We start from the raw sequence: 25,059 nt of genomic DNA on the forward strand, positions 1-25,059 counted from the left end.
GATGGCGAAGAAATGTCCCGCCCCACACTCCCTCTGATTGGCTAGTACTCTGTTCCTCGTACCCCACAACGTTTTTATGTATGTATTAATTTATTTATTCTTAAGAAATTTTAAGTCTCTCCTTAAAACCCATCATTTATATATAAAAGCAATTTATTAACGTTTTTTTGTTGTCTTTCTCCTTTTTTTGTCTTAATATCATATTTTTATCTTATCTAACTCTGGTGATTTTTTTTGCTTTTTTTTCTGATTTTACTTATGTGTAATCCTATGTATCCTTATGTGGTATTACGTGGTCACTTTTCTAGCCTGGATCCTAATATATGATTTTTGCAGCTATTTTAGTAAAAGTGAAATGAAATGAGGGTTCAAGAGTTTTCAAGAGTGCCGCTTGGAATAAAATTCAAGACCAGTTTTATCATAAACAAAACGGAGAGAAAAAGTGAATTATTTATTATTTTGAGATCTTTGAAAAATAATTGAAAAAAAATCATAAAATCCATCTTCACGTCTTAGCATTTGTCAGATATTTGAAAGATTGATTTGAGACATTTTAATACCAATTAAGGTACCAATTTTTTTTTTCTTACAACTTCTCTCTGCCCTCCCACAGATAGTGATGGCCAAACGAAGCCTCATGAACCACTTTCTTTATTTTCTGACCCCACCAGATGGCGCTCTTGGTTTAAAGATAAAGGCTGAAGGACTGGCAATGAAGTGTGCTTTCAAACCTTTGTTGAACAGACAGCGCCATCTGGTGGCTTCAGAAAATAAAGACAGTGGTTCATGAGGCCTCATTTGGCTATCACTACCCATAGACCACATCTAACTGGAGTTAAATTATGCACACTTGTGTTTTTCATTTTTTCAAAAAGACAGCAGACAACTGTGCACATTTCAACAGGCTTTATTATTATTATATATTTATTATTTCATTTTGGCCCCTCACAACGTCACTCGTATCAAAATAAAAATCAATTTTTAACATTCAAATATCCCAGGCCTAACATAGCAATTTTTTTTTATTAAAGTGCAAAATTCTTCATCACCTGAAACTGATATTTCGAGAATAATGTATGAACTGTGCATAGGAACTTTCTTTTTTAACAAATGCATTAACTGCTTTTGAAGCACAACTATGAAAAGCAAAGACATCCTATAATCTATATAGACTGTTATTAACACATTGCATTTTTTTTTTCTAATGTCATGCCAAGCAAACAAATTTTTTTTTTGAAGCATCTACGCACACACACAGACGCACATCCTTACTCTTTGGCTTGCAATGTTAAACTGTAGCATGAATGAAACAATCACAACAATCCAAACACACAGGACTCATTCAAGTAGTAACTGGTAGTAATGGCCAAATGAAGCCTCATGAACCACTTTCTTTATTTTCTGACCCCACCACATGGCGCTCTTTGTGTAAAGATGAAGGCTGAAGGACTTGCAATGAAGTGTGCTTTCAAACCTTTGTTGAACAAACAGCACCATCTAGTGGCTTCAGAAAATAAAGACAGTGGTTCATGAGGCTTCATTTGGCTATCAATACTACTAACTACCCTTACGTGTTTGCTCTCCTTCAGGTCAAATACGTCGGCCTGTTTACAAGATCAAAAGGCTATCTACGGTGATGGAAAAGTGGGAAACTCAAGGAATTCAAACTTTATATATATATATATATATATATACCTATGCTTGGAAAATTCAAGGATCCTAGTTTCAGAAGCTCTCTCTGCCCAGCACCTGTTACATCAAAAGTTCAGGTGACCAGGTGAAAGTTCTCTTAACAAATTAGATCAAAGCTAATCTTGTCCTATATTTCGTAAAATCTTGAACAAAGTGGTAGAAAACCCGGCATGGCAGGCATGCAGAGGGTTTGCCAAATTCTCATTGAGGTTGTTTGAGTCCTTCCAGCCACATTCTGTCATCATACATTCACATTTGTGTGTTTACATATACAGCAAACGTCTTCTACTATAAAGCACCTTAAGTTCAGCAGTATGTAACACAGGTTTAGCATGAGATTCACATTGGCAGATTCTCAGTGCAGTTAGTTTTTAATCCAGCTGAATCGAAGCTCTGTTATCATCCAGTGTGTCGTCTTACAATATTTCATGAGGGTCTGAGGCAAAATGCGGTAGCTGCTCGGGTCCTGAACTGTACGTGGGACATTCAAAGAGAAGGTGAGTGCAACACTAAAACAGATGTTACAACCTCAACATCTGTCGCACCCACCTGCAGTTAAAGATCAAGTCCAAAGTGCTTTAATAAGTGTAAAAATATACGTATACAAATCCTGGACTGGGTTAAACTCCTCTCTCTTCCTCGTCCTCCTCCTCTCCATCCTCGTCCTCTTCATCATCCTCCTCTTCGCCCTCTTCCTCGTCTTCCTCCCCTGGGCTGTAAAGGTCGTCGGCCAACTCACTCTGGTCATGTCCATCCTCGTCCTCGTCCTCTTCATCTTCCTCCTCCTCCCCCTCGCTTCTCATTTCCTCCACGCTGCTGTCATCGAGGTCATCATCGTCGTCGTCGTCCTCATCCACGGCCTCTTCTTCGTTCTCCTCCTGGTCCTCCTCCTCCTCGAGATCCGACATATGACCTGATGGGTGGACAGAATTTTAAAAAACCTGATTGAAAATGGTAGTAGTTTTATAGGTGTCTATAATTTCTCTTATTTCATCCACCCCATTTTATGAGGGCAGACTAAATAACAGAAACACCTCTATATAATGCAATACTATTACACAGCAACACAAACTGCACTAAGTAACCATAAGGGTGAATCAACAGCTCTCTGAAATAGTTTCAACAAAAACTAACCATTATAACATCAGCTAGTCAACTCAAAGCTAGGGCAGGAAGTTTTCTAGAATTTCTAGCTTTCTAGAAAACTAGAATTTTAAAACACACTCTCCTCTTACAGCTCTCCTCTCTCTGCAGTGATGGCCAAATGAGGCCTCATGAACCACTGTTTTTATTTTCTGGAGCCACCAGATGGCGCTATCTGTTCAACAAAGGTTTGAAAGCACACTTCATTGCAAGTCCTTCAGCCTTTATCTTTAAACCAAGAGGGGACATCTGGTGGGGTCAGAAAATAAAGAAAGTGGTTCATGAGGCTTCATTTGGCCGTCACTATCTCTCTGTCCTAAGCCCCTCCCACCAGATGAGTCACAGGCTTGAGCAGTATTGCAGTATACCTGCGTATTTAGAAGTCCCAAAGGTATGATTTTCAATACCATGAAAAAAAAGATGCTCCTCTCTGTATTACACTGATGGTAAATGCACCTGCATTTGTATAGGGCCTTTCTAGTCATCTAGTGACCACTCAAAGCGCTTTTTACACTACGAGTCACGTTCACCCATTCACACACACATTCATACACTTGTGGCCATACAAGGTGCCACCTGCTACTCAGTTTTAACACACTCACACACCGATGGAACAGCCATCAGGAACAATTTGGGGTTCAGTATCTTGCTCAAGGATACTTCGACATGCAGCCTGGAGGAGCCCGGGATCAAACCGCTGATCTTTAGATTGGTGGACGACCCGCTCTACCTCTGCGAGGTACACACAGCCGCCACTGATATGGAGATGCTGTATAGACCCCTTTACTGTTAGTAAATAGTGTGACAGTTTTTGGTGGGCGGGGCTTAGCTGGAAGCAAAACAGTTCTCCAATTTGTTTTGCTATTGAAGCTAACGTTAGCTATGTGCTAAAAACTTAGTGTTACAGAGAAATCCAATATTCCTCTTAATACCTCCCCAGTTTCTGATGAGGTGGACATGATAACCCTTAATTCACATAACGTTTTTTAACCCTACAACAGGAAATACTTTTTCCCTAACCTGATATGAAGTGTGCGCTGCATTTTTGATGATCGCCTCCATCCAGTCCTTTCGTCTTATCACATTTAACCATGACTCCTTCTATTCTGGCTCCCAATAACACAACAAGACGACATTTTAAGATATGTATGAAGCCTACAGCCCTGTGGTGGACAGGCCTGTTTTACCTCCAGCTAACAAACTGATGTCATTGTGATGTCAGCCCTAAAAGGGTCTATTGGAGCGATGTATTGTAGTGCAGGTGTAACAGGCAGCTGAGCTGAGACAGATGACAGCAACGAGTGGTGGGGATAACGTTACAGGACAAGTAAAAAATAAAAATGTCTTGCCCCTGTTTGGGAGTTTTGCCACACATAACTTTATCTTGACTTCTTCCGATGACAGAAGCAGTTTATTTGCCACATGATTTTATTCAGAACATCATCTCCAGTCAGCCCACTGATGTGTCAGTGTCGACCTTGGCAACAAGCGTCAGGGGGCCCTCCAGTATGTGGAGAGCTTATTTTCTATCTATTCATTATTCTATGGGCCGTAAATATTTAAACCCAGCAAGTCCAAGTCAGCTTATTGCATGTTAGAAACAGCATTGTAGGCAACATTTTTTTTACTTTACACAAATATCATCATATACCATATACCCTACTCTGAAGGTATAAAAAAACAGATACCGCCCAATTCTAACTAGTCATTCGTTTCAGTCTCAAATATAGCAGCAGTTCTTTAAGAGTTACCGTCCTGCTTTCTTTGCAGACTTGTGGGCCTGTAAACTCTTTTGAGATAGCTACATAAACAAGAACTTCAATGAACTGCAGCTGTGAGCCTTTGGCTGCAGTTAGCAGAAGGCTGAACTATTAACATTTTTCTCCATCTCTGAAACACTTCACCAATACTGACACGTTTTATTTCGGTCCTTGTCACACTCTCTTCTAGACTCTCTTTTTGGTAAGTCTGTCTTTCTTTTTGGGGTTGCTTTGCAGTGCAGGCAGTTGCTGCCAATGCTAGGAGAGCAAATTTCTCAGCAGGATTCTCTGCCATTGAATCAGGCTTTCACCAAAGGGACGTGCACGAGCGTCTGCATTTATAGAACAGCCAATAGCAACACTCTCTCTCTGAAATGAGCTGTGATTGCCCAAAGTCAACCGTCACAGGCCGGATTTTCCAAAGCCTGCAAACAGAGCCGAGAGGAGGTGCAAAGTCTAGTCCTCTCTCAGAACACTTAAATTACAATATGCTCAAAGTTGACTATTTAAGTTCTGCCCAATGACACCAACAAAAATCTCACCTATCCCAGCTTTAATAGACTGGACCATAAACTAAGTGTATGATTATAATTGTAAACTGTAAAATGAAAGCTCCTTACACAGGGTATTAATGACAGCAACAATTTGGCACGGTAGTTCCTCCTCAACGAACTTCCTCATTTCTTCCTCCATCATCACTCCAAGAACCTCCGTCTCCATGTCGACGTATTCGGGGTAGAACATGTTTTTCCGTAGCTGCCTACGGCACCTAAAACACACACATCATGGATCAAGATCAAGGCTTTTTTTATTTAATTGGACTCCATTTTTATTTTCTTTCCATCTAATAATCTACATACATGTCAAAACAAATATAGAGCTGCAACAATTAGTTGATTAATCAATTAGTCTATCAACAGAAAATTAATCTGCAACTATTTTGATGATTGATTCCTTGTTTTAGTCTTATTTTAAACAAAAATGCCAAACGTATGCAGGTTACAGCTTCTCAAATGTCAGGATTTGATATCATTTGTGATGTATAACAGTAAACTGACTATCTATGGGTTTCGGACTGTTGGACAAATAACACAAGCAACTGAAATAAATCACACTGAGCTGTGGAAAAGCGATTAATCTATCAAGAAAATGATCATCAGATTAATCAATTTTGAAAAAGAAAACTTAGTTGTAGCCCTGACTAAATGTAAAAGCAGAACTTACTGTTTTCCTGTTGTCTTGTACGCCTGAAAGAGGAGCAAAAACAGAAGTTTGGAAACATAAATCACACACAAAGTAGATGATTATAAAAATTAATCAAGCTACAGAGGTAATTTATTTGTGCAGCCCCATGAAAAAGGAGCCATTTTTTGTTTTTAAAAAATGCAGCTGTCATAGTTTTATTCACTGCTGGCTGTAAAGCTGAAGAAAATACTCTAAGCTACAGTGTTTTTGTATACTTTGGGAAAAGGTTGGCGGTGATGTTAGGTGTGTGTGATTTCCGTAGTGTTAAGTGATCGTCTGACCTCGATGAAGCGGAAAGGGTCGTTTTCCTGCATGAGGCTCTCAATGCCGCAGCGGACCTCCTGGAGGCGGGTCTTGTCCTGACAGATCCTGAAGATGTTCTTCTGAATCGCCGGCCCGTTGGTGTCGCAGTGAGTGCGCGAGCACTCCCGCAACCTGCCGACGAAGCGGAGTACTTTGGCCTTCATCTCCTCCCCTAGCCTGTTCAAGCACTGCTCGGAGTCATCCATAAACTTCTAGATGAGGGAAGCCATAAGGAGGAGAAGAGGAAGAACACTGGATGTAATCAGGATGCAGTCATCTTTTATTGTTGGCTTGATTTCAGTTTTGAGCGTCAAACACTTCTGTTGATCTTTTTAAATGCACCATTTTATGGTGGAAGTGTCTTTTATTTATGTAAAGAGGCAGCAGGTGACAATTCAAAATCTAAAAACATAATGGAATATAATGCAGTGAGGCCCTCAGTCATTCTGTATTGCTGTCAAATATTTACTCTCCTGTAGATATTCTCATGTAATGTCATCTCTGCTGAGTCAATACACACAAACACACACACACAGTTTACTCATCTATTGTCATTTATCTCTTTTGTTCAGGGGAGTTATCGGCGCCTATTCACATCAACGATAAACTAATTTAATTTATTCATAAACCCCTTGACTTTAAGAGCTCATGTTTCAGTGAGATTTCTGCTCATATTCAGAACTTTCTGCACCTTCAACACAAATCTAATCTAATTTAATTGGGACACCTCCCACTGTCATCCCTCATTACCCTTATAATTAAAAGGTTAAATAAGTGTTACCCTAGCACAGTTTTACATTTAATTTTTCAATGTATCCTTACAGCTCTTGATCCTTACAGCATCAAGAGCAAACACACAGAGACTGTGCTGTTGCTGTCCATGGTGCTGAAAAGGTTGATGAAATGACTACAGGATGTTTTGTTTGCAAGGAATATAAACAAAAACAACAGAAGCATTTAATAAGCTTGAACCAACATACTGAGTACATAATGTGTTAGGATTAACTGTGTTTCTTGGTCTTACATCATTACATATAAACCAAATTAGTACTCAAGACAATAATCTGCGGATTACTTGAGAATGAAGTAATGGTTAGTTGCAGCCATAATCTACATTCAGATACTGCACATAGCTTCCATGTCGCACTGAACATACATTACAGTACATTACAAACTGCAATGTAATCACTGTAATTACTTCAAACATTGATCACAAAAACATTACAAGATCAAACACAAGTTGTAGGGGTTTCAGGTGATAAAACAAATGGTCAAATATTCAACTGTTTAAAAATGTACTAGCCCTGTTTAATGTCTAATGTGTGTCATCGTACCTTGTTCTGTCTCTCCTTCTCCTTCTGCTCCTGGAGTTTTTTCTCCGCCATGCTGAACTTCCTTTCAACCCTGTACAGCTGCTTATCCAGTGCGCCCTGGTGAACACAAGGAGGAAGGAAGTGCTCAGTGATCATGATGTCACAATAGACTTTAAGGTTTTAAATATTCCAAAACACATATCTCTCAGAGTGGTGGTTGGAGGTGTGATTGATCACTGCTGTGTCAATGTCAGTGCCAATTATAATGGCTTTCAAAAGCCGAAACCCATTGAAATATCTTGTCTCTACATTTTTTTCCCTTGTTCTCAACAGCATAACAGCTGCAGTGCATCCAGAGTGGAATACCAAAATACAAAAACCTGCATGTCGTTCATTTTTATACTCCCCACCTCCCCACCCCTGGGGAAAAAAAGGTTGTATAAAACTAAAACAAATCAAAAATGAACCTGTAGAGCCACCCAGCGTACATCTTATTTTCTCCAGCTGTAGAAAACTCATAAGATCACCAGACCACTGGCCATGTCTGTTTCCACTTCATAAGCATAAGGTGTCTAACAATTAAGGAGGCAAAGAACATAGCATTCCAATAGCGTCTAGGAAGAGGTATGTTCTCTGGTACTACTCTGAAAAATTGAGCATAGTTTTAGTTATCAGCGTTGGCCTACTGCCTTAGGCTTTCCATGTAGGCGCATGGAAGGGTAGGGAGGTTTGCCTTTCTGCCTCAGGCTTTCCTCATTTGCACGTGGAAGGGCAGAGAGGCCCCAGAACAGAGCCGTACCACCAAATATTATACTGCAAATGGAAATAAAGTTTTCTTTGACAAAAGTGGTCCTGACTGAACTGCAATTAGTGAGGAAGGGGGAACTTTGACTCCTAAAAAAAAAAAAAAAAAAAAAAAAAAGTATTATGCGTCGATGTCCAGTAGTTATTAAGATTTGGACAAGTCCAGAAAGTATGAATGAGGGATCCTGTTACTGTTCTGCATCTGTTGCATAAGGGATCTGTCCCTGGATAAATCTTGGCTAACTTTTCTTTGTACAGATGAAGGCGGTGCAAGACCTTAAACTGTAGGAGGCCATGTGTGGAGCAAATTGAGGAGGAATGAGCTCTTTGAAGAATGGACTGCCAATCGCGATCTGTGATTCTGGAAGCCAAATCATTCTCCCACTGGGAACTAATAGTATTTGTTTAGTATTTTTCGGGACATTTTATGCCTTTTGTTGAAGAGCTGTCAGTATTATCATTACATTATTTTAACATGGACCCAATGTTGCTCAAGTTTACTCTGTGATTCTGTTGTATTTCAGTTCCCCCCAAAAATAAGAATAATTCAATAATTAAAATGTCTATTTAGTCAATGTCCCCAAAGTGTTGCATGACCAGGGAGAAAACTGTTGGAACTAGAGATGCACAATATATATTGGGCCGATACTGGAACATTTTTATAATTAATATAATTATTCCAATAATTAAAATTATAGCCGATAAATAGCGCAGATAATACAAAGCCATTCTGCTTTCATTGATTTAAAACAGGTAGCATCTACACACCCGACACAGTGGGTGACGGTACATGTACCTTTAAACTTGGTTAGCGAGCCGCCAATTAACACAGAGAAAAGGGATAACAACAACTGCAGCACGCCGTCTAGAGGGCAAAACATGTCGCAGTGTGGACGTCTTTTACAGTTCCAGAGGAAGACAACAGGATTGCACTGAGGGTCTGATCTCCGACCGCCTGACACAGGTTAGACTCAGGGCTGAGGGACCGTCTCCCGAATGTTAGCACAAACTAATTAGCAGCAGCGGCTTACATCCAACACCGAGCTTTTAAAAGGCTCGGCGCTATTGTTAAATTTACTAATAACTGTACACGTGATGCTACAGCTAGCCATTATTTGTATCGTTCGCTGGAAACGCAGTCTGGAGCACGTCTCTCTCTCTCTGGCCGCTTTGTCTGAGTCGAGTGTTAGTGTGTGAGATGAATCAATAGCGCATCCCTATTCTACTTGGTACTTGTAGGCCAATGACAATATAAACATTTCATACACCAGATGTAACGCGGACCTGCCAATGTTGATATGAGTCAGCCGTCAGTGTTTGCCTCTGTTGGGAGAGACTCCACTCTGCAGTGTAGTTTATACACTTTACTGATACACCAGAGAATTACACAGTAACACTGGGCTTCATCATCTCCCTCTCTCTGACTGTTAACTATACATTTAATACTGATTAAAGTCATTTTACTTTCACATCCTTGTATTTATTATGTTCATCTGTAGTGTAGGGTCATAGGAGGGGCAGGATACCCCAGAAAATCTCCCTCTTTTTCACAACCAGCGGTTTGTTTAATCCAGCAGAAACATGTGGAGGATCTTTCATTATTATCCATCTGGGAACCAACAAAAGAAAAAAATGGGCAATTTTAAAAGCATACTGCCTTACTGTTGAAATTGAAAATAATATTATATACTAAGTTAAACTGAAAAGGTCACTGATTATTGGTCATTTCTGTGTGACGCCACTTCTACAATATGTTAAATTCAACAGGTTTCTGGACTGAACATCCAGCGCACTGACCTGGAAGCCTCTCAACTGCACACTGTGTTCAGGAGAATGGAAGCACAGGAAGTGGATTTAACTCTGCTATAGAAACACCCCAAAGTCATATGACTCTGTCATTCATTCACGCACAGCCATACACACACTACAACAACAGCAACTGATAGCATTCATTCATCAGGATTCCAGACTCGTCACAAGAGTTTGTGTGAGCCAAACAATCAAGAGGTGGTGAAGCCGAATGGCACAGGCTACAAAACACAGAGCTCCTGCACAGTTGTTTCTGAATACAATGCTCCTACATGCTGAAAATATCATTATTTATTTTAAGACAGGGATTTTGTGTTGTTTAATTAATTCCAACCACAAATATGAGGGATGTTAAGTGGGATTCAAAAACTGATAATGGGACCGACAAATCCCAACTTGTGCTTTCTGAGTAATTTGAAAACCTTTAACGACGTGAGTTTCCTAAATTATTTACCATAATACTACTACTAATAAAAGAAATACTACAGAAAGTTGTTGGGATGTCTCGATCAGGTTTTTCTGCGTCTGATCCAAGTGATGCAATATTGAGTATCTTCCAGTACTTAATCCCAGTCCGATACTTGTTTTTTCCCAGATAATACAGCTGCACAGTGCTCACTTCAAGTGCTTTAAAATTAAAATCAATCCAATGTATAGCCTATTCCTAAAATATGAATAGCTCTGAAATGCATTACGAAAAAAATCCCTGCATCAAAGCTGTTCCTTAATGTTTCTTTACTTACATATTTTACAAAATTAAGTATAAAATAACAAACCCTCTCTTTAATGCTGTGTCTCAAGAGAATTTATCTGTCCCTTTAAGAGATTATTCCACAGTGTTATTTGCTTCAGTGGAGCCTCTGCCTGAGCTACGTGAACAAATGGCATTACAGAGTCGTCTATACATCTTTTGAGCGGATTAGGCTATATTAATAATAAATTACTCTAGTTGGCTTTTTGAGTGCGGGGCTTTTGCTGCATTTGCAGTGACGGGGTGAGTGTGGTTGTTGTAAGCTTAGCCCATTCATTCATTCATTTTCCGTAACCGCTTATCCTGTTAGGGGTCGCAGAGGGGCTGGAGCCTATCCCAGCTGACATTGGGTGAGAGGCAGGGTGCACCCTGGACAGGTCACCAGACTATCACAGGGCTGACACATAGAGACAGACAACTATTCACGCTCACATTCACACCTACGGACAATTTAGAGTCACCAATTAACCTGCATGTCTTTGGACTGTGGGAGGAAGCCGGAGTACCCCGAGAAAACCCGCACTGACACGGGGAGAACATGCAAGCTCCATACAGATCCCAAGCTGATCCCAACCAATAAAAAATGCCTTGATTGTCCCCGACACCAATCTCTGAGATAAGATGAGGACATCCCTAAAAACGTGTACCTTGAGATCTTTCATCGTGTTCTTCAGGGTCTTGATTGTGTGTCCCGAGTGTCCTCCTTCTATGGTGCAGGCGTTGCACACGCATATCTTGTCATCCATGCAGTAATATCTGGAGTTGCATGTAAAATAGAAACAGGATTCAGATCAACTTTGTATATAACAGATCTTTTTGAAAGACAGTGTTGCACTCGCTAATGAAGTGGTGCTCCAACACACCCACTACTAGAGAAATATGAAGCGTAAAAAAGGTATAGTTAAAAAATAGTATAGAAACAACCAGACTGGTGCATTACTGACTCAGAATATTGTTTCATTCATCCACTTATTTGCTGCCAAACAGGTGGATGGTTGTTGGCAGTGACAGTAGTTTAAAACTTTGTGGCACTGAGGAAAAACAAATATCACTACGAGATGAAATACCCCCCTTTTTCATGATATCACTAACACAGAAATATGTGAGTGCACGTGGCTCCTACCTGTATATCTCATCATGATCCGGGCACTTCCTCTTCCAGAAGTCGTTCATCGGTTCTGTCAGTGGATGCTCGCGGAACGCGGGCAGTTCCAGATGTGGCTTCACATGCTCCTGGCACATCGACACCTCACACTTCAGGCACGTCTTGACCGCAAACATCGACGACACAGCAGCAGCAGCGGCAACGGCGGTGGCGGCAGCAGCTTCCTGCTTGTCACCCTCTTCCTGAGAAACAGAGGCAGGGGAAGACCCTTCCCCAACCGCACTGACACCTGATGCCTCGGCGGCGACTGAGGGGCAGTAGTCACATGGAACAGCTGACACACCCCTGGCTTGCTGCGCTGACAGAGACGTTGACAGCAGTTCTCTGGACTTTAGAGCTGTAGCAGCAGCAGTGGTCGCTCTGCGCCGGTGACGGTAGTCGTCAGCAATATTGGCTAATTTGAAGTTTTTCTGAAAGTTGGTGCCGCACCGGTGGCTGTCACGGCACTCCGGGCAGCGGAAGCGACCTCGATCCGCTTGCCGCTTTAGGCGGTCAAGGCAGGTCTTGCAGAAGTTGTGGCCACATGGAAGCAAGTGGGGGTCGCGGTACAAGTCCAGGCACACCGGGCAGGTGAGCTCCTCTTGCAGGACGCTGGACTGCTCTGACTGTGCCGAGGCCATGTCAGTATTCAAACTGTGAGGTCGGGTGTAGGTGGTAGGAGGTTGAAAGGTGTTGAAATGGAAAGAAGTGAAAAAAGGTGATGAGGGAGTGGTGGAGATACGAGATAAGGTGGTTAAGATGAAAACAGAGATGGAGGTGGGTAGAAAAGGGAGAGGAGAGTGTAACTGGAGAAACAGAGAGGCAGAGCAGGTGGAGGGGGAGAGGGAAAGGCAGCTGCAGGTTTCCTGATGTAGAACTTCACCACTTGTAGATGTCAGGTTGCTGAAAGATTAAGTGATGAGAGTATCAATTCAGCAATTAGTTGACAACAGTTTTTATTTGACATTTTGAAGTGAGTTAAATATTATTTTGAACATTGATTAAAGGAGCAGTATGCAGGATTTACTCGCATCTAAAAGGTGAGGACTGGTGACATCTGCAACCAGCTGAAACTTCTCCAGTGTGCCGAGGAGGAACTCCTGGTTGGAAGTCATTCAGTGTTCATTGTTTAGGAGGCTTTTGCCAGAAGCCAAATTTTTCGAAGAGGTCTCTCCCTTTCCAAAAGTGATGAACCAGGTGATTACAACTGATATAAACTCTGAATGTGTTCCTCCTGTTAATGTGTGCTTGTGTTTTTCCTCTGGTAACTCTGTAAATGTTGGAGGTTCGAACCGCTGATTTTCGGATCAGTAGACGAGACGCTCTACGTCCCGAGCCACAGCAGTCCCAACTTAAGATCCACACGTTCAGGAGGTTTTAAGCGGAAGCCAAATTATCCACACAGGTCTCTTACACACCAAAACAAACGGATGGATTCGAGAAGCTGGAAACAACAAATGATTGGTACTCATACTTAACAAAAATATCAGAAAAGTTGGTAATATATTTTCTGTCTTTGGATTAATCGACTTGTGGTTTCAGGCCTGACTGAAAACAAGCTTTAGCTGCATCCATACCACCTTATTTATATGATTAAAGCTAAAACACGACTTAATTAATTGCTTAGACTGTAGGTGTTCAACAGGGGCGTCTGTAAGGTTTAAGTCAAGGGGGCAACCAAATTATTGTTAGATAACTTTTCAAAGTACTATAAGATTGTCTAAATATAGATATGTCTGAAAATGCACATTAACAGGAATCCAACATATTATTTGCAAAGATGCACTGGCCTATATGTAAAAGAAAAACAAATGTTTAATTTATAGTACAAAACTCTGTTCCTGATGAATCCATGATGTATGGACGCATGAATCTGCCAATTATTATTTTAATAGCTCAGTGTTGTATGCACCAATATAAAGGTATGTTTATACATGGCACTTCAGCCCTTACACATTAATGGAGTTTAATATGCAACTCAATTTTATATATGTAATAGGGGTCCCTGCTCAGTTTGTCTTTGAGCTGAGGGGTCCTTTGCCTGAAAAATGTTTAAGACCTCTGGCTTAGGCAATTAAACAAGCAATTTGAATACATTACCTGGGGCTTTGGGGACGTATAAGTGCCATCAATCAGTATTTAGACTTTTTAATCACAAAATAATCAACTGATTAAGTGAGACTATGGTGTGCAAATGGCTTTACAATGACAACCGTTAGCTGCAGCTGTAAATGTGCTCAGGCCTTTAGTAACCAAGTAAACGTCCTTATTTCGACCTTTTTGTGAGAACATGTGAAACTGATTTGCCCGCCAACATCACCACTTCCTTCTACATGAATGTTCCTTAATATAAATATAGAGATGAAACCAAAACACAGTGTGACTTCAGGCCTTGAGACAACCTCCAAAACGGGGTCTGTTGCTGCTCAGTTAAGCTTATTGTACACAGCCAGCTCAAAGGCTATGACCTCAAGACAACGTGGAAACCTGCCAACCTGCCCTGTGCTGTTTACATGAGACACAACGTGGTGTCCCAGTCAGTCTGCTGCTGTGGTTCCCAGTGCTTCACCTGTCAGAGACTGACACATGACACACAGGCCTGTGAAGCTGCTCTGGAAACCGTTACGCCTTATTCACACCTACCACTTATTTAGCATGTTACCTCTGGTGCTAGCTACATTAGTAGTAGGTTAACGGGTCAACCGACAATTAGCTGACTTGCCTCCCTGTTAGCTCCTCTAATCTCCCCCTGGCTGAGTTACTGGGATGGTGATGAGCTAACTTAAAGCAAACCACGACACACAGACAGACTGTTAGCGCTGCTTACCTTTAATATACGTCCCAACGTGTTGTCTTGGTACAAAGCTGACACTGGTTTCCAGAGCTGTAGCCGTTACAAGCTATCTGTACCACAAACGATGAGGCTAACGTCTCAAATCTCGAAGCCGCTGTGCACCTGTCGTTCTGGGGCTAACATGTTACCGTGAAGACCCGGTAGCGCTGCTTGCTTTTTTGTTTTTTGGTCCCACGAACAGGCCGGTTTGTTTGTAGAGAGTCCGAGGAAACCGTCCAGTCACCGGGCATTTAGCTCCTCATCTGGAGTTTTCGGCATTTGACACAAAAGGGACGGGTCGACACACACCTGTGCGACGGACAAACGGACTACTGGCTAACTGAAGCTGGGCAGCTTGATGCGGGGGAAATGCTGCCTTCAGGGCTCCTCGGAAATTCCGTTGTTACACGATGTTAACCGTTGACGAATGAGGGCGCTGTCAAGTTGGTGTTATTGTTATTATTCAGTTATTAACAGTGGTGGAAGTAGTATTTAGATCCAAGCACACAACACTGAATGAAACACACAGTTGTCTACTTTAATAATGCTTTTTTGGTTGTTGCGTTTGTGAAATGCAGCAGCGGACACTGAATGTGACATCTATGCACTATGCATGTCATCACTCTAGCATGTTTCTGATTTAAGGACTAAGAGCTGTTGCAGCCACCCCCTACTACTACAGCAATATTAACACGATCCATTATATGCAGAAGTTCTGCATGAAAAATTCTACTTAATAAAAAGCACTGCCTCCCTGTGACTGATATATTATTTTAATAATATATCATGTTTGGACATTATCTGTGGTGTCCCCCAGGGGTCAGTTTTCGGCCCTAAATTGTTCATCTTACTATATCTTATCTTACTATCTTACTATATCTTACTGCCGACAACTCTGTCTGTGGGCGTGTGTGTGTCTGTTCCACGTTTTTCTCCTCACTGACTTGGTCAATCCATGTGAAATTTGGCACAGTGGTAGAGGCTCATGGGAGGATGCAATGAAGCAATATTACATCAACTGGCCAAAGGGGGGCGCTATAGCAACTGACTGAAATTGCAAACTTTGAATGGGCATATCTCATGCCCCGTATGTCGTAGAGACATGAATCTTTGCACAGAGATGCCTCTCCTCATGAGGAACAAATTTGCCTCAAGAACCCATAACTTCCGGTTATATAGATTTTCTGCCATTTTGAATTTTTTGAAAAACACTTAAAATCGATCTTTTCCTAGGAAGTTTGACCGATCTGCATGAAACTGGGTGAACATAATCTAGGGACCAATATCTAAAGTTCCCTCTTGGCAAAAGTTGGAAAACTTACTAAAACTGAGCTTCTATAAGACAATGAATATTGCAGAGGGCGTGGCTCATCACATAAAGGTGTATAACATCTCAAGGGTTTCACCCATCACCACGCAACTTTGTAGGCATATGACCACACTTAATCTGAGGGGACCCCTCCATTATTGACCCCATCAAACAACTCGTGTTGTCTCCCTTTGCGAGGCAGACTTTCTCTTGTCTTTTTTCACATGCGCCAGCCGCGAATGTTGATACAGGTGTTGTCATACACACCACTTGCGCAATCTGTGCTCCAATAGGAACAAGAAAGGCGTTTGTGTGCATAATTGAGTGAAATAAATTAACTAAATTAATGAATTGAATCAATTTCAAAGTACCGGTATTTTCTAAATGCAGTATAGTACCGTTTGGAATACTCTAGTACCGCGGTACTATTTTAGTATACTATGCAACACTAGTAGAAGGTTACAAAGCTACCAATGGGTATGTACTAGTGTTTCTGATTTAAGGAGTAAGAGCTGTTGCAGCCTTCCCCTACTAATACAGCAATATTCACCCTTTCATGGATGAATTTTTATGACCTCAGTCAAGATTTTTTTTTTCTTGAGTGTTTTATTCCACTTTAGGCATGAAAAGGTCAGTTATGAAGTTAATTTTTTTAAACCTGCATTTTTTTTAAGTTTTCCACATGTCCACTCAGTTGGACAGCATGCATTTAAGTTTTCAACTGAAGAAATACAGACCAGTTAAAAAATGATATATATATATCATGTGAAACTATTAAAAATATATATGTTTAATGCTGTTAAACCAGTGTGTTCACATATTTTAACATGTTCATATTCTGTTCAATGCCTGTGCAAAGGTGCTGAACTTTGCTCCTGATTCCTAATCATCTCCTCTCTCTTTCTACTCCTCCCTCCTGTACCTACCTTCCCCCTCCATCTTTCAGCTCCATCCTCTTCACTCCTGACTCCCTACCCACCTCCTCCTAGTGATCTATATCATTTTTTTTTCGGTGAACATTCTCTAGAAAAATAACAAAAATACTGTCAAAATATTGTTTCTGTTACAAGAACTGTAAATTACATTCTAATAAGATACATTAATTGATTTGCAGCTCAGAAAATCACTGCAAATAAGGTATTTTCAAGAACAAGGTTGCAGTAATAGTATTAATTGTTGTTGAAATATAGCCAGTGATGCGTGACATCCAGTTTAGTGGACAGATGATTAATTGTAGTTTCCTCACAGCATAAAATTAATAGTTGGAAAATTTAGTAACAGTATTACTCCTTTGATGTTACTTGATACTGGCAGAATTTTTTTTATTTACCGGGGTACTGGCAAGATATTCTTAAGCTGCGCAACATTTCTTGCTTTCCGTCGGCCATCTTGGTTTTGAGAGATTTCTGTTGCACTGACAACATCTGTCCAGTGTATGGCATGATGCACAAGGGTCCACTCTAGTGACTTAAATGCAACTATAGCATCAAAACCCATGCATATACAAGAAAATGGCATTTAAATAGCTGTCCATTATAGTGCATGAAAGGATTAATATGATCCATTACATGTAAAAGTCCTGTCCTACATGAAAAATTCTACTTAATACAAAGCACTGCCTCCCTGTGACTGATATATTATTTTAAGTGATACTATTAGAGTGCTAATCCGGATGCATCAATCTGTGAGCAGCTTTTGACTGTTGTATAGTTATTATGGTTGAGGTGAAGTTAGTTACTTCAGTGCTTCCCTAACAAGGAGTCGACCACCTATAAAGGGTCACAACATAGATCTGTGAGGAAGTAGTGGAAGAAGTACTCAGATATTTTACTTACTATGAAGTACAACTACTCCATTACAAATTAAGTCCCGCATTCAAAAACCTACTGAAGTTAAAGTACGAAAGTATTGGCAGTAAAATATACTTCTCCTACCAAAAATAAAATGACCGATTATGCGCTAGATTAATGTCTAGGTGTCACCGATGTTGCACCTGGTAAAGGTTTTGTATGATATTACTATTACATAATACACATTATGTATATTATTGTGCCCAAATCCAAATAAATCCTATGATTATGTCAAGTTCAAAATATTTCAACACCTTAAAAATACTTTGGTTATTACTACTCAACAGTCAGTGCACTTGAGCTGTAGTCAACCTCTTCAAAAACTCACATAAAAGGCAAATCGCACTGCAAGTTGTTTTTTTTTTTTAATTTATTGCCAAAACAACATGCATTTATCATTTCAAGTGGCATTTTCATGTTCCTTTAAAACTTCATTTATTAAAATACACATACATAATATATCAAAATGAAAGAAAGACTTTTCCCACCAACATTATTACACTAAAACACCAAAGTAAGGAACTTAATACACATCTTACATACAGATTTCTCTTTCTTAAAACCAAATGATAATACCAGGATTCTTAAAAATGGAGACCACCTGATCAAAGATACTGTTACAGGATGGTCGATTATTGTTAAATAAAAAGTTAAAAAAGAAAAAGAAAATGTAAACCTGATTTTGAGAGAAAATGATTGATACACCCATCCACCACCCACAAGAACTGATGATGCTGAATGGTTAAATGAACACAACTTGTGGGACATGGACTTAAAAAGATCCCCACTACCATCCACTACAGCTTGTAGTATGTATGTATGTATAAAATAACTTGCAGATATTATTTTTTTATGATTTCATGTACATATCTCTCTGTCCCAAAGGCATTTTTAGGAACACTAGCTGATTGGCAGATGACAATGCTGGTCTGTCGGTCAGTCCACCACTTTTGAACCACTGACATTCATTTTGGTTCAGTTCCAAAGAGTTCATTGTCAATCACTGCCCAGACACGTGAGGATATCCCACTTTGAAGACGACAGGACCTTGAATGGTGAAGCCAAGATAGAAAAGCACTGGGCTCAGCACTAGAGCATTAGGTTCAACCTTTGCCACTATTTTCTTCCCTCCAGCATAAACAAACACTTCCTTTGCTTCATACCCTTGAGGGTTGCATTGCTCTACCTGGACTGGGAGAAGCATGTCTCGGATTTCTGGGACTCGCCACACATCCCCTTCGATCCACATTTCATTGATCCGTGCCCATTTCTTCGCAGTTCTTTGATCTTGATCATCCGCTAATTCAACATCCACCTGGGCTTCCACTATTTCATCCAATCTTGATTTGTGAATCCATTTGCTCAGTCCAGAACCCTTCCCCAGAAAAAACAGAGGCAAAAGGTACCGGCCTCGGAGGTACTTAGCGTACTCAGCTCTCTCAAATGCTTTCTCCATGAATGTGACATACTGTTGCAGGTCAGGGTCAAACATGAGGTCAAGAGGTAGTTGTTCAGGCTCTTCTTTTGTCTCTTGTTCCTCATTGCTGTCCTCATCCTCCCAGGTTTTGTCTTCTGATCCATCATCCTCTGTGGCCTGTTGTTCCTCCTCTTCATCATCATCATCGTCTTCTTGCCCCACCTGAGGCTCTCTCTCAGGCCAAAACAACAGCAGAGCCAAAAGGTAAAACTCAGGGCTTCTACGCCCCACTTCTGTGTCCAAGAATCTGTGAATTACTGCTTTCAGTTCATCCACCGGGGTGAGCTGAGTAGAGTTATGCATCTTGTTGCACAAGATGACGTTGGAGAGGATGTACCTCTCGGCGGCTTTGACATCATTTGCCTCGTAGGTGGTTTTCAAATCATCTCGGACTGCCTCTAAATCAGACACTGTTTCCTTGAACTCCTCAAACCCAGCCTGTCTTCCTTTTGATGTGAAAAGGCCACGATTCAGACGATCTAGGAGGCCTGGAAAGCTGGTGGATCCAGAAGCTGTTTTTGTTGTGTACAGTTCGTAACAAAGTACAACATCCTTCCAGAAGTAAGGTGGCTCTAAGGTTGTCATGTCAGGCTTGGAGTAGTTTAGGTACCACTCAAAAAAGTCAAACTTGTCTTCGACTTCCATTCTTTTGCTTTGGATGAAACGCTGTGCCTGTGTAGTATAAATGCCTGCGTTGTTGCTTTTCTCAAAGGTTATCTTTGCCACTTGAATGAAGCCAAATCGACCTCTGTTATTGTAGGAATCTGAAATGCTTACAACACCAGCTGCGTCCGTCATTTCAGGGCCCTCTTCTTCGTCAGCTTTTGTCTCCACACCCTCAAAGGCTCTGAAGGCCTTTTCTGCCATGTTTATGACATCCTCCCATCGTCTGGCTTCCCTCATCAAACGGTTCTTATGAACCTGCCCAAGAGTGTCAGCCACATAAGAGTTGTTCGGAGCTCTTTCAATGGCTTTGGTCGCCCATTCTTCAGCTTTTCCATAGTCAATGGCGCTTTCTGTGATGTAATAGAGACGGGAAATAGTTTGGGGGAAAATGGGGTTCTGTCTCAATTTCCTTGATGCCATTTTCAAGACAGACACAGCATTGTGAAAATTCTCTTTGAATCGTATATCCTCAATCAATCCTGAGAACTTCTTTTTACCCTTTTCTTCCAGTTCTCTCTTTGTCAGCAAATCTTTGATGAACTGGAGAATATGTGGTTGGAGTTGACTTTCACAAAATGAGAAAATAAATTTCTTCATGGTAGCACTTCTGGAAATCCCTAAGTCAGCTAGTAGTTCCACAGCTTTCTCTGCAAGCACTGGGTGAATCATACGTACACGTTCAGGGCTTGAACTGGATGTGTTGATTAAAACTGTAAAAGGCTCCATTCTTTCCTCAAAGGGTGGACCTCCATGGATTGGATCGGGTGGTCCAAGAATCTTCTGACACTCAGACATCAGGAGGAAGGCATCAGGAATGTATGCATTCAGCAGTGCCAAAAACGAGAATAGCTGTGTGTTGGGGGACTTTTTGTTTTGTTGAACATACTGTGAAACATTTTCATCAAGGTGCCTGTTCCCCGCTTCAAACACCTCACCACCAACCACAAAGATTTCATCTCTGCTGTCAGGGACCACAGTTTCTGCTGAGTTATGCTCCATGGTGATATGGTTAGACTTCAAGACTGCTTTGGATCTGCTTCAAAAAGGTAGTCCAGCAGTATTCAAATCCCTGAAGATGTGATAACAACAGAATTCATGTTAATCATTTCATTTTACCTCTTTCTAATACTTTCTATGGCCTAGATTACACGGAAAGCCTTTTGCAGGTTGTAAAATGTGAGGCACGTCGCACTGCCTTTTTTAAAATTTAATGCCACTGGTGAAAAAAAACTCTTGCACCTTTTTATTGTTGCCTGTAGCTCTGGTTGAGGGTGAGAGGCTGTCAGTAAATAGTTTGTTGGGCACAGGGAAACAGAGATCTGTGTGGGTACATGAGACCCTAATTAAGAGGGTGGATCACAGGGAGTGCCACCAGTTGGTCCAGGAGCTTCGCATCCATGATGACCATTTTCAGGCATATTTAAAGATGACTCAGGGGCAGTTTGACAACTTGCTGTCCATCATCAGGCCATATAGCTCTGGGTATCCAGCAACCGCTACCACTGTTTCACCTCCATTGTTTACCAACTGTAAACTTGTTGTCGTGACCCCCCTGGAAGGCTTGTCTCTAAAATAATCCAATCGGGCAATGGGAAAAAGGTGACATGGGGCTTTTTTTCACTTTGAGTTAAAGTTTTTTCAACTAGCAGAGTTCAGAGCACTCTGGCAAAAACGCCAGGCGCCCAGAGCGCAGAAACTTGAGGTGCATTGCAACGCAAAAAACGCAAGCAAAAAGCTTCATTCTTATCAAAAACAATTAGAAAAAGGCGCCTCCAACTGCCAAAACGCTTTCTCTGTGACCACGGCCTAAGGCATTTTTTACATATTTATTTGCCTCACTCATGGCATGGCTCTGTGGTTGGCAATGATGGTCAATCAAATGGGCCAACACTTTGGTCCAGACTGAAATATTTAAACAACTATCAAAGGGATTGAAAAAAAATTTGTACAGACAATCGTGGTCCCCAGACGACAATGATTTTGATGATTCCATGAGTTTTTCCATAGTGCCATCATGAGGTTCACATTTTTGTTTTCGAGTCAAATCTCTCAACAACTATTGGATGGATTGCTACAAAACTTGGTACAGGTATCTATAGTGCCAAGAGGATTAATCATAATGACTTTTTTGATTCCCTGAGTTTTCATCTAGCGCCATCATCAGGTCAAAATTTGATTTTTTTTTTTTATTGAAAGTTACAAACTTGACAACCTAACATTTCTAAATGGGTCCAAGTATATTTTCTGTTGAAATATTTGTTACTGACAGGAAGCAAACAGGGACCAAACAAGCCCCCAAGACGTGCACCAGAATTGAGGCCTATTTGACACGGTGGCCAAATCTTGTAACTGCAACATGTGGGTCCGTCATGACATGCCATTGGGCCTAATAAGTATTTTTTTCCATAGAAAAAAATAGACATCTGGCAAAGAGACGTCTGTGGATTAACAATGGATTAATTTTTCTGAGTGTCACAATCCCCTCAAAATGACTCATCTCACTAATGCAATTTGATCCATTTGGTCCAGTAACATCTTGAAATTTTAGAAGAGCTGCATGATTAAATCATTTTATCCTTATTCACGTTAGCTGAGTGCAAAACTGAAAGTAGCCAGCTCGGCTAGCAGAAGTCTCTAGTGTGCTTGCTCTATGGGCCCAATGATGTGGATGAATTTTCAACCGGGACGTCAAACTTTTTTGATTTACACACCACTGAGCAAATTGCATCCTGTTCTGTTTATATACCATTCTACAGTCTACATTTAGGTTGATGAATAAATACCTGCAAAGCTACCAGTAATTTCATTTCCTGTCATCCTCAGCTGTGCTTTGTGTTTAGTGCTCTCTGAAGAGTGCTAACCCACTAGACTAAAATGATGAATATGATTAACATTAGCATGTTAGCTTTGTCATTGTGAGCATGTTTGCATACAGACATCATCATTTAGCACCACTGTGCCAAATTATAGCCTCATAAAGCCTCCAGCATGGCTGTAGACTCTGTTTTAAGTTCTACCTATAGCCTATAAAGATGGATGACGTACAGTTCCCCAAAAGTGAAACCAAAACATCCTGATTGACCCTTGCTGGCTGGCTGCATTATAGGTCATAAACCCAGCCCGGCACATGTTAGCGAATGGGATGACGCTTGGCCTTGTTTCAAGTTTCTCTCAGTACTATTATAAAAGAGACATCTATAAAAATGTTGACAGGACACCTCAAACTGCAAACAAGGTCAACTGTGACTCTTTCTATGATTATTTTTTGATTCATGGAGGATTCATATTTGTAAATTTTACTTGAGCCAAGAAAATCCATTTAAAAATCAGTGACGTCATCACAATGTGAAGTTTACAAGGCAAGCGAGAGAAACATTACAGCGCATATTCAGTGTGCCACATATTGCGGAAGTAAACGTGGACACTAGGACCTTTTTTGGCATATGCAACAGGAGAACAATCCAGCTGGACAAACCAAGTGCCATCTTGGAGTCCAGTATGTAATTATTTTTGTACAGCAATGGGGCAGAGCTAAAAACTCAAAGTACACATCAAAATAATTTTTCATGTTTTTTTCTGATATTTTAATTAGTTGTTTGATACTTTAAAAGGGAGGTTTGACATCATGATTGACAGCTATCAATGGCGCTGTAGTCGGACGGGGTATGGGCTCTGGCCCCCAGAAGTCTAAGATGTCATATCCAGGATATGTTGGCGTCATTCTTGTACAGTATGCAGAAGTGGAAACAAGTTGTCCACATTTATATACAGTCTAATTTGTAACTGTTGTCCTTGTTAAAAGGTTAATTAATCATATATCAATGCTGTAAAGATCTTACAGTGTATGAGCGATAAACAACTTTTGGATTGGCAGGTTGTCAAGACCTCTTGGGCTCTGACTCTGTCTATTCAAATATTAATTTATTAAAAATGTATTGAAAATGTATTCAAATGTAATGCAGCACACTTTAAGGACCAGTTATAAATTATCTATGAATTATTAATGATTAAACATTATTAACATTTATCATTGTAGACTTGCTGGCCTATTAGATAGTGAAAAACCCACAATCATTTATTAATGATTTGACTATTAGTGACTCATTGTCGCAGTTTTTCACAACCTCGATACCCAAAAGTTGTTCTCATTAGTAAATTTAATTTATAAAGCATCTGCAAATGATTTAATAAACATTATTAAAGGTAGCAACAATTTATGAGCACAGTTTAACCGCTGACTTATTAAAAAGTGGTACCATTTAAGGTATTTCATATTTACTGAAATTAATGTGTACTGACCTGCACCAGCTCTTATGATGTAGCCCAATTTCTGGTTAAATCTCTTTGGATGTTTGCAGATTCCTGATGACAAAACACATCACAAAACAAGTCACTTACAACAAAACATTTCATAAATAAGACCACTTATATAAAATATACCTCCCCTAAAAAAGTCCAGGAAAATTTTTAAAATGTTTAAAAGGTGAAAAAATTAAGTAAAACCAAAAAGCCTTGAGTTTTTAAGTTTCAGCAGCAGCATAATCACCATTAATATGAATTATTAATAATAAGATACTAAGCTTTAGTAACATAACAGCACACATCTTTAAATCATGCTTGTATTGATAGAAAATAATAGAAAAATAAAGAACACACACAGTATGTATGTAATTTTGTTACCTGTTTGAGTTCCAGCAGGTGTGTGGGTGACTGAAGAGCCTGAGGGTGTTAGTTATAAACAGCTTTAAGCCACGCCTCCCTCATACTGGACATTCTTGAACTTTCGATCCGGCCTGTTGTATAAATGTCATTTCTCCATAGTGATTAAGCATATGAAAACAAATGCACTGTTGTTTGTGTGACTAATAGCATCTTCAATAGCTCAGGCTTGAAAGACAAGATGCCACTTTTAAGTTATGTTTATGCAGAAATAAAAATGAAGTCCTGCAGCTCAGTCATT

The 25,059-nt window shown here is 40.4% G+C and overlaps 1 protein-coding gene across 3 annotated transcripts; it reads right to left on the reverse strand.

Annotated features, from left to right (window-relative positions):
* Positions 1-902: 902 nt before the first annotated feature.
* Positions 903-24,819, reverse strand: zgc:92594 (uncharacterized protein LOC436996 homolog). 3 transcript variants are annotated; one of them, XM_049568577.1, is made up of 8 exons: positions 24,399-24,461; positions 11,944-12,867; positions 11,468-11,576; positions 7,478-7,573; positions 6,122-6,355; positions 5,820-5,842; positions 5,216-5,364; positions 903-2,605 (listed from the first exon to the last, which is right to left on the reverse strand). In XM_049568577.1, exons 2-8 carry the CDS (start codon positions 12,603-12,605, stop codon positions 2,313-2,315), a joined length of 1,566 nt encoding a protein of 521 aa, XP_049424534.1. In that variant the 5' UTR covers positions 12,606-12,867; positions 24,399-24,461; the 3' UTR covers positions 903-2,312. The 3 variants fall into 3 exon arrangements, with proteins under 3 accessions (XP_049424534.1, XP_049424532.1, XP_049424531.1); XM_049568575.1 differs by lacking the exon at positions 24,399-24,461 and adding an exon at positions 14,792-15,294; XM_049568574.1 differs by lacking the exons at positions 903-2,605; positions 5,216-5,364; positions 5,820-5,842; ... (2 more) ...; positions 11,468-11,576; positions 11,944-12,867 and adding exons at positions 18,309-21,168; positions 24,780-24,819.
* Between the last annotated feature and the right edge of the window lie 240 nt (positions 24,820-25,059).

This window comes from Epinephelus fuscoguttatus, linkage group LG23 (assembly GCF_011397635.1).
Source record: "Epinephelus fuscoguttatus linkage group LG23, E.fuscoguttatus.final_Chr_v1".
NCBI lineage: Eukaryota > Metazoa > Chordata > Actinopteri > Perciformes > Serranidae > Epinephelus > Epinephelus fuscoguttatus.

Coding starts and splice junctions, on each gene's coding strand:
- zgc:92594 (XM_049568574.1), bottom strand. CDS start 21,098: ATGGAGCATAACTCAGCAGAAACTGTGGTCCCTGACAGCAGAGATGAA.